The following is a 10693-nucleotide window of genomic DNA, read 5'->3' as shown; positions in this document are numbered from 1 at the left end:
TCTTTAATTGTGCATGCACCGCAGCTATTCACTGATAATCATAAATAATATTATAATATTGTGTTCTTTAATTTGATAATTGATAAATTGATATCGGTATCACTTGATCCACTGACACATACAAATATGTGTAAATGGTAAGTGGCTACTGACAGGGGCGGACTGGCTATTTTTGGCCCGGGGTGCAAAATTAATTAGGGGCCCGTAATTTTTTTTCAAACCTACCTAAATTAGGAAAGAGCCCTTAGTTTTATAAGTAAATATAAAAAAAAAATTAAGAATAACATGTTGTTTATTTGTAGAGATGTTGAAATATTTTATTTTTATTTTGTATAATACCGTATTATACCAGTATTATACCGTATACCGACTGTAGTAATCGGGGGCCCGGGGTGCTACTTGGTGTATAGCACCCTGGGCCAGTCCGCCCCTGGTTACTGATAGACAAAAGGCATAATAATAATAATATGCATCTATTCTATCTAAAAATATCTTTACTATACACTATACAGTATATACACAGAATGTATGAACGGTAAAATGTAATGTGTTAACTATATAAAAATATGTTTTTATTAAGTATGTTTTTGATACTGTAATGAATCTGTAATGAAAAACTGACAACACTAGAAACGTTTTTTTAACGATTGGCCTGGAGGTGGGAAAAAATTGGCCTCTTTAATTGTTTGCACACCTTAAAAAAAAACTAAAATGGCGCCCCTGTAAATGTCCAAGAGTAGACTTTAATACCTCATACGCATAGGTGCCTTAATTTCAAGCTTCATACTATTACGACTAAAATATTTAAAAATCCTTCACAAAAAAATTGTGTTTGAGTTTTAGTAGTAATCAGCAACGGTCTATTTGATTTGTTTGGCTATAATTTAAATTCTAAAATTTGCATCCCTAGCCTACTCTCAATTGCCCCACCTACCCTTAAAGGTACGGTTTCCTAGTCGCGGCTAGGAAACCGTACCTTAAGACGGCCTTCTTTATCTTTATTCGTGAGCACGGCTTTAGATAGTATAAGAATATCAGATACTATAGTATTAATTAATACCACAGGCTTCTGTACCCCCCCCCCCTCCCAAAATTATTTTTTGTATACATGCCTGTCTATACTGCACTGTATTATAAATTATAATATATACTGTACGTCTGTACTATATAGAAATCTGTGATTAATACTACCTATAGTATTATTACTATTGTTGGTAATTTAAAACAAACCGGGTTCAGATATCATGGAATAAAAACTGTTAACAGTGATAAAATTAACAATCAATCGTTTTTGTAACGGACATTTCTTTATCAGTTTATCTCACGATATGATTACTTAGAATCAGTGACGACTACAAAGTTCAAGTCTATAACGGACAACAGTACAACACTACAACTTCCAGGTGCTGTGATTTGAACTTACTGTTATTGCTACAGTTATGCAGTAATAGATTACTTTTGGATAAATGGAAGCTGACTGACTTTTGTATTTAGTTCGACGTACGACAAACATTCGATCTCCGAACTCTGAGTTCATAGGTACGAATTATACATTTTTGTACTTCTGAATTCGGAGTTCATTCGGCAATCATACAAGTTACATTAACTTAACGTGACTTAAATCAATCATTATTATTATTATTTAGCCAATTCAGAACCGTGTATAATTACGATTATGTCGTGTCCAATTACGTATCCTCGTCAAATATTGCAACGAGTCAGTGACCGTAAAAAAAGAAAACTAGCGATTGACGATTCTGATGAAATAGCATTAGACCGTAATTTAGATTTGTTCGTAGATTCTGAGTTACAAGTGATCGAAGATTCCCAAACATCGTTGAAGGGGCATAGAGACTTGTTTGGTGAACTTATACCGCAAGATGAGTTTGTCAGTAATACAGAAGCTAAAAAAAAATCAAATAAAAAGACGACAGTATCAAAGAAAAAGAAACAATCCGATGAAGAAATTATGATTGATAGTCCAATATTAAGACCAAAAAGGGTGTTTATTCCTACCCCAAAATTCATGAAATTAATGAAGGAGGCGCAAACAGAATTGTACTCCTTAATGGGTGTAAATAAGAGTTCAAGTGACATTTCAGTTGTAACAAGTGATACTCTTAATGTCAGTGGAATACAAAATTTAGAAGACAGTCCTATAAAAAGTATAAGAAATGAGCCTAAGACAAATTCAAAGAATAATGATAATGATAAGGAATCTCGACAAATTCTTGAAGGTAAATTTTCATTAATATGTACCTATAATCATTTATTATAACAACTATATTACTAATAAACATATTACTATTAAAGAAATCCTTGCCCAATAAACAACTTGTTAGATTTTGATGTTAAAATAATAAATATCTATAATATATACCTAGATTACTTTATATTAAAATATTTAAATTATATTTACATTGACTTTATCTTAAATATGGTTAATTCAATTATAGTCTTCAGTTCACCATGTTAGAGTATAGAGTATAGAGTATAGATCATGTAAACTTTTTCAATTTCTATCACAGTTGTAAACATTTTATTTAATTCTGAACAAAGGGATGTATTAGTTTTAGGTACATTGGATTTTTTCTTTATACCTATAATATGTGATCAATTTTTTAGGGTAGAAATTTAGAATGAGTGATCCAATCAACTAAATCTTCCTAGATTGTACCCAAAAGATTACCTGATTTTCTAATGTGTATGGAAAAAGTAAAACAAAAATTCCCGATTTCTAACTTGCTGTTTTAAATTTTTTTTTTACTTATAAAATGCTATAAATTATTTACTCTTACTAGTTATTTGTATTAGTTATAAATATGAATATAAAAATAAGAACATTTTTAAAAATAATTGTATTTTTGGAAGTTCTATACGTTTTTAATAATTTAAAATATTGAAAATAGTTCCCGTTATTCTTACATGAAAATATTAAAATTTCAACTCAGTTTAGCTTAGGTTTGGATTTTTTTATACATTATTTTTTACCCCTAGAGAATACATAAAAATAGTGACTTTATATTTATTGTTAAGGGTGTGCCTATTGTAAATTTTTTGTTTTGATTTTTATACTAAAAAAAATTTATGTATTTATGATTTAGGAGTTGTAGCATTTGTAGATTACAAAATTGACAACGATCGTAGAGCTTCAAGCATTATTCAATGCCTCATTGAGATGGGTGCCAAAATTGAAAAAACATTTAACCAAAAAGTAATTTAATCAGTTATTAATCTTTTTAACAATTATTTTTAATGTCTTATTTATGTTTTTAGGTTACCCATGTGATGTTTTGTGATGGCTACCGTAGTACATATAAAAAAGCAATCAAACGTAACATCCCACTAGTGTCAGCAAGATGGATGGAGTACAGTAAATTAGCTAATAAGATGTTGGAACCAAAAGACTATCCACCTGTTGATTTGGAAAAATACACAAAAAAGACACCAGTAAAAAATATTAATATTCCAGTAAGTAAATTTCAATATTTAATTTATGTACCTATTTAATTTTAAATTAAACTTTAATACTCACTGTTCATATTTTTCTCATTTTGTTATTATTAATGTCTATAATATTATATATTATGTAGGATTTAATTTATAATATTATATTTTGTTTGCTGTTGCAGATATTTATCAGACAAGGTTTTAATAATAGTTGTCAATTGATCATTTTAGTTCTATTAGCTTGATTTTGTATTAGGTATTTAATCAGTTTATACAATTTAAAATACATTTAATGTTGATAATTTTTAGTTCTGGACATTGTATAATCTAATTAGTTTTTAAAAGAAATGTTGACTGTAGGTACTTAAATTAACTTTTTATTCGATTCATACTTGCTAAATATTATAAATATTGTATTCAAAATTGTGAACTCATGGGCCCAACAGCCCAGTATGAACTTGTCAAATGACCCATTTTCTTGAAGATTGTTTAAATAAATAAATATGTATTTGTATAAAAGTATATACATTATAATATATTTTCAGGTAAGCCAAACATATAAAAAATTTTTAAGACCAAGTAATATTGAACGTGACCAGATATTCAAATCCAGATGTGATCAAATTATGGAAAGATTTAACAACTTAAATGTGAACCAGAATAATGAAAATAAAGACTGTCTTATTGTTGAGTCCCCCCCAAAAAAAACTGTAAACAAACTAGTAAGTCTTTAATCTACCTCATTATAACTACCTAAACTAAGGCTCTACATAGAATGAGTATGCTATGCCACCATTTTGCGACTCATTTATCAATGATATAATTATAAAATAAAGAGGGAGAAATTCAAATTCACATAACATTATTAGTCGCAAAATGGCAGCGTAGCATACCTGTATCTATAGTGCCCTACCTAAACTATATTATATTCATTGATGTAACCAGATAGATTCTAAGTGGCAAAATCATCGACTACCAAATCCATATTATGTTTTTAAAGTTTTAGTATATTTTAGAATATTGTAGAGGATTTATCCAAAATTTAAATTTGAAAATGACCAAAACCTATAAAATAATCATTATATTATTTTTGTATTTATCGTGTTTTCCCAAAATACCAAAGTATTAGTTATACTTGTTTTAATATAAGTTTTATTTTTATTTATAGGATGGTCCTTATGAAACAAATGATATTGTCAATATGTTATCTGATCAACTATGTAAAGTATTAAACAAAATTGATAGTCCAGTACCAGATGATCAAATTGATGAGCTATATATACCAATGTCACTTAAAGTATTGAGAAAATATCTCACACCTAATGGAAAGGAGAATACAAATTGTACAGAACTAGAAAGTGAACTAGCTAAAATTGAAGATCGGTTAAATTTAAATTCCCAAGCTAGACAACGATTTCGTAAGCTATTATTTCCTTCCGACAAGAACTTAAATAACGTAAGCAATGTCAGTGATTTTCCATCTCCATCACCTGAAAAATTGAGAATAAGCGCTCCATCAAGATTAATTAGTACAAAAAAACGGAAAACATTGATTGATATCAATACCAATACCAAAAACTTAAACAGTAATAAAATAACTCCACTACAAAAAAATGCTAAAATTAATTCCTTGAAGTGGGAAATACCTTCAGATCTGCGTCCGAAAAAATCTAAAAAAATCACTGTTCAAAAAGTAAAAAGTGTGAAAATGACTCAAACCAAAGACACTGTTTCTAGTTTAATGTCCAGAAATTCTTCTTCAATTTTCCAGACACCAAAAGCATCTTTAGCTAGCCCTGTAGTGTTAAAATCAATTGCATGTAGTGGAATGACAAAAAGGTAAAAAAGTAAAACAAAATTCTATAAAACATAATATTTTATTATAAAATTTTTTGTTTGAGCAGTGAAACAAACATTTTAAAGTCATGTATACAAGACTTAGGAACATTTATTTTTCATCCTAAGGTGGAACCTTCGACCACTTATTTAATTACCAAATCACAACCAAAACGAACGTTAAATATTGTATTTGCAATGGCCTATGGATGTTTCATTGTTTCTGAAGATTGGGTAAGACATTTTACAAAAACTAGTTTAATAACTTTATTAGTTATGTGACATATTAAATTGTTGTATAAAATATAATTGGGAAAACTTAATGTTGTTTTATTATTAAGGTACACAATTCACACAAAATTGGCAGATGGTTATCTCATCATCAATATTTGATCTCAGATTTATCTGAACGTGTCAAAGTAAAAATTCTAAATTGACTTGTATTTTATTGATTTTTAAACGTGTCTTTTTTTATTTTAAAGGAATTTCAATTACGTCGCCATACATTTGGGTCATTAATGACATTTAATATTTTTGATAACGTTGGCAGGATATACATTTCAAATACCTGTGAGCCCCATGCTAAACTCTTAAGACGACTGGTGCGTGCGTGTGGCGGCCATTGTACAAGCGCTGAGACTAAAGCCAATGTAGTAGTTGGTTATACACCACAAATGATTGATAATATTCATGAAAAATGGATTTTGGATTGCATAACCCAAGGGACATTGCTAAATAAAAATCTATATATGATAGTTAATACTAATGAGTAATGATATGACCTGAAATAGTTTTCATGTGTTCTAAATACAATTTTTTTTTTTTGTGTTTATTCTAAAAACTAATCTTTATTTCTTTGAAAATTATTACTATTTCACATTACAATGTTTTAATATCTTCTTATCACAAAACATTCTAATGAAGTCAATGTGTTTAGGGTTGTCTATTTTTATATCTGTTTTCTTTTTATTTTAAATAGTATTAATTATTTAGTTTAATATTAAAATCTTCCTTAAAGCAACTTTTCTTATTTTTGACTACTGTATTATTAAGTAATTATTATATAAAAAAAAAACCATAGCACGTTATTCAATATTTTTCCTCTACAAGAAAAATCTATAAATTATATGCATGTTTTTGTTAATATGTAACCATGACAACCAAATCAGTTAGAAAAAAAAAATATCCATTCTAAAAACATACATGTTAAAGGTGAATCAATCTCGGTATGACTATACTTTATTCCAAATAAGATCAAGCTTTGGCGGCGACCAGTTTTTGTTCCTCAGCGGTCAGACGCTGTCCTCACTACTGCGGCAGATCAGGCACTGCCACCGGAACAAAGCCACGCCCATACGCACACACGGCCGCCAAAGCCTGATCTTAGTTGGAATATAGTATATATAGGTTTTATATTTTTAATTTTATTATATACTAGTTATTTCTTGTAGCTTCAATATAATGTCAGTTAGTTTTGTTATGAGGTAGTAAGGAAGCTAGTATAGTACTGTGTTGAACTGTTGAAGAACATTAATACCAAGTTTCAAGTAAATTTTACCACAAACATATTATTTCCCATACAAAGTTTACCACCCCCTTCCACCTCTCCAATGGTTGAATTTCTAGAAAATAACTTCTCCGAGTTTCAAATTTTTACCCTCGCAGTTATCTTTCAGACCGTAAGTTTAGTGTGGTTATTTAATTTCACCCCTTGAAAGTACTTTTATTATTGTCTTTCCTAATCTGAAATATTTTAATTCATAAAAAAATAATTGATTAACATTGAAAATAGTAAAGATCTTAAAAAGTACTTAAAATTAAGTATGTTTAAACATGCAATCCTCGCCTAAGAAAAAAAATGTCATTTACAACTTTACATTCAACCAGTTTTACTGTAAACTAAAACCTTAATAGTTGGGTAACCAAAAAGTGAGGTAACAAGTCAAATAAATAGTTTTAAAAATAAATTACATTTTAGATATTATGTATTAATATCTACCTAAACTAAAATTAATACATTTTATGATTTAGTAGTGTTTAAAATGTTGGCTTTGAATTGTAAAAAAATATTTTTATGTAAATTATAGCTTTTTTTTTATCATTTTCTATTATTAATATATTTTTTAATTGTCTCTTCTTATATTCATACATTTATTGTACTTTAAAATGTATTATTTTTGTAACTAATAAATATCTATATTTTCATAACCATTTTGCTTAAAGTTCTATCAATAAACAAGTTTAAATTCAAACTTAAGAGTTTAATACCTCCAAGATAAAAATTATTCTAAAATCATATATACCTACTATTATATTAATTAGTAATTACTAAATTATTATATTCTATTCTTCTGATTAAGTCTAGTATAAGATATTGTTATATTGACATAGGTATAGACTTATAAATTCAGGAGTGGATAGGTCATATTTTTGTTACAGGGAAATATTTTTAAGGGCCCACCATATTGAAAAAAATGTTATCACTTTGCCCACATTACATGCTTTAATGCTTATAATATAATAACTTTACTTCCAAATACACCGTTATTACAAACTATGTATTAAAATCATAGGTACTAACAAACAGGCGCCGGCTGCATGGGTGCTCGGGGGCCGCAGCGCCCATTGAAAAGATTTAGTTGGGGCTCAACCCCCACTGAAAAGATTGAGTTTGACAAAGTGTTTAAGGAATAATATATCTGAGATTCCAGAACATTGTTAATAATGAAATTATAATGATAATGATAATATGAATATTGTGACATTGTGGCAGTGGCTGCAATACTCACCTATCAACACGACAAGCCATACTAAACTCACTGCAAGTTGAACATGTGCTTCTAGATTTTTACGTCCATTTTTTCCTACTTGTTGGTGTTTGCGCATTGTTTCATTAAAAACTGTATTAACAAATTATGCAGTTTTTATTGAATTTTTAAGCGACATATCAAAACAAAAAAAAAAATGAAAATGGTGCTAAGGCAAGTGGCTTTTTTAAACAAATAATGAAATTAGATTTTTTATTTTTGTTAAATATTATGATCAGTATTTTTGACAGAATAGAAATTCTTAATGCAGAACTATAAAAAGTTTCATTGTGCATTCAGCTTTTAAGAAGCTCAACACAAAATTAATAATTTTATACAGTATACAAGAACAACAAAATTCTGGCTTTGATTATATCTGGAATGAATCAATTTCGAAATCAAATGAGCTGAGTTTGAAAGATCCCAACACACCAAGAGTAAAAAAAAACCTCAAAACGTTAAGAAGGAGTCGAATCATACACTTTTCCAACTATTAAAGATCATTATAAGAATTTATTTTCTGAGATTATTGATGTTACTTTATTTTCATTAAATGAGCGATTTCAGAAAAATGTTATTGAACGTCTTTCATTCTTAGAAAAATATATAGTTGGAAAAAACATAGATACAAATATTATTGATTTTTATGGAACAGATTTTCACAAAAATAAATTAAAACCACATAGAGATATGTTCTTAGATATAACTCAGTCTAGAAAAATTCCTATTAATAATTCTCAAGATGTTATTGACCTTTTAAAAAATGATAAGCCACTTCGTGACCTATTACCAGAATTAAATAAACTGGTAAGAATGTATACTAATTAGTAATTATCCCAGTATTTTCTTGTACAACTGAAATGTCTTTTTCCGCACATCGAAGACTAAAAACATTTTTAAGATCGACCATGAGACAATCACGTTCACATTATATTTCTATGGTCCATATTCATAAAGATGAAGACGTCGATCTATCAATTGTAGCTAACCAATTAATAAAACAAAAGCTAGACAGAATACATTTTCTTTAAATTTATGTGATTAAAATAATAATTTAATGTATTAAAATATTATAATAAAAAGTAAATTAATATTTTTAATTTATTTTGTGTTATACGTATAGTCCCCTTCCTGTGTCTCTCTACTCTTTAACCACGCATTTAAATTATTTTGAAGGGCAAAAGTTGAGGCTAAAAAGTAGTAAGTTCGGCCCCCATTGACTTTTACAAAACCTGGCACCTATGCATACAAATAATTTTTGAAAGGACGCTACACCTTCATTTGAACACAGTAAATTTAAGCTCAACAGTAAACGTTTAGCACTTTGGCTTCATAACTTCGTTAGCTTAAAAATTAGAGTGAATCAACCTATTATGAAACTTGATGATTCGAACATTATCTGTGTTCTTATGTCATCTTAGTTATTTTACGATAATTCAGTTTTTAAGCGAGTAGTGATCATTTTATTTGCTCTATTTTGTGTACCTACGCAATAGGTACTCGCTAAAAATTTAAATTCTGGTATTAAATATCGAAATAAAAACACAGATAATGTCATAAAATTATTTCATAATGGTTGAGTCACTCTAATTTTAAACTAATGAAGTCAAACGTTAACGGTTGAGCATAAATTTCCCTATGGCTATTACGCACTTATTAGACGGAGACAACAAATGCGGGTATACCTACCTACTCTTAATCATTTTCATTTTATTACAATCATTTTAATACGATAATAATTTTTTTAACAACATACTACATAGGTTTATATAGCCACTTAATCAATTATTTTATCATACTGTTGGAGTCAATTCTGATAAATTCTTTGATCTTTCTCAATAGAGTTTAACCATGAGCGTAAAACCTTATAAAAGGACTTGTGACAAAATAGATAGGGGGTACTCCTTAAATATAATTTTATATATATTTTAATTTTGAAAATATGGGTAGCAAAAATACAACGATAATTCATGTTTTAAAAATATATACAAGAATTTTTTATTATAATATTTAAAATACCCAATCATTTCAGACAAATTTGCGTTTCGTATCGCCGTAATGCCGTGCAGGGAAAAATGAAATGAAAAATGAAGGAAAGACGGGAATTTTTACACAAAATTGGTTTTCAACCAAATTGATATTAGTTTTTGGAGTAACTCTAACAGTGGCGTACATTCAAATTTGCTCTGGGGGGGTTCAAAAAAAATAACCAACACTAAAACCTTCTCTTTAAAACTACCCATTTTCCTAACAAACACATTACACGTATAAATATTAACTAATCAACTCTAGATTACTTATATTATAATAATATTATTATGATAATTCCGTCATATTCTTTGATCTATTTAATAATTAATATTATTCACAGGGGTGTAGCAAGGGTGAGACGGCTGAGGCATTTGAGGCAACCTTATTTAAATGGCAGCAGTACCTAATAATTACTATCGGAGATGGACAGTTTTTAAACTGCTTATATTTATATTTATTTAGTAGCTACCATACGCGCAAATAGACAAATTATTTTGGGGGGACTAAAGCTCCTCCTATTATATTTTCTAAAAATTATAATGCTCAGTACTAATTATTGACTTTTGAAC

General features: G+C 28.5%; 1 protein-coding gene across 1 annotated transcript; it reads left to right on the top strand.

Moving 5' to 3' along the window:
- Positions 1 to 1320: 1320 nt before the first annotated feature.
- Positions 1321 to 7494, top strand: LOC100168837. The gene is made up of 8 exons (XM_001949010.5): positions 1321 to 2237; positions 3105 to 3214; positions 3277 to 3471; positions 3996 to 4172; positions 4619 to 5289; positions 5355 to 5520; positions 5628 to 5705; positions 5769 to 7494. Exons 1-8 carry the CDS (start codon positions 1676 to 1678, stop codon positions 6057 to 6059), a joined length of 2250 nt encoding a protein of 749 aa, XP_001949045.2. The 5' UTR covers positions 1321 to 1675; the 3' UTR covers positions 6060 to 7494.
- The last annotated feature ends 3199 nt before the right edge of the window (positions 7495 to 10693 follow it).

Source organism: Acyrthosiphon pisum, chromosome A1 (assembly GCF_005508785.2).
Source record: "Acyrthosiphon pisum isolate AL4f chromosome A1, pea_aphid_22Mar2018_4r6ur, whole genome shotgun sequence".
NCBI classification, from domain to species: domain Eukaryota; kingdom Metazoa; phylum Arthropoda; class Insecta; order Hemiptera; family Aphididae; genus Acyrthosiphon; species Acyrthosiphon pisum.
This window is presented reverse-complemented; position numbering and strand designations above follow the sequence as displayed.

Bases quoted from the DNA above. Each gene is read 5' to 3' on its own strand.
- LOC100168837 (XM_001949010.5), top strand. From the start codon at position 1,676: ATGTCGTGTCCAATTACGTATCCTCGTCAAATATTGCAACGAGTCAGT. The intron at 2,238-3,104 runs GTAAATTTTCAT...TTTATGATTTAG, and splicing joins ATCTCGACAAATTCTTGAAG to GAGTTGTAGCATTTGTAGAT. The intron at 5,521-5,627 runs GTAAGACATTTT...TTTATTATTAAG, and splicing joins TCATTGTTTCTGAAGATTGG to GTACACAATTCACACAAAAT.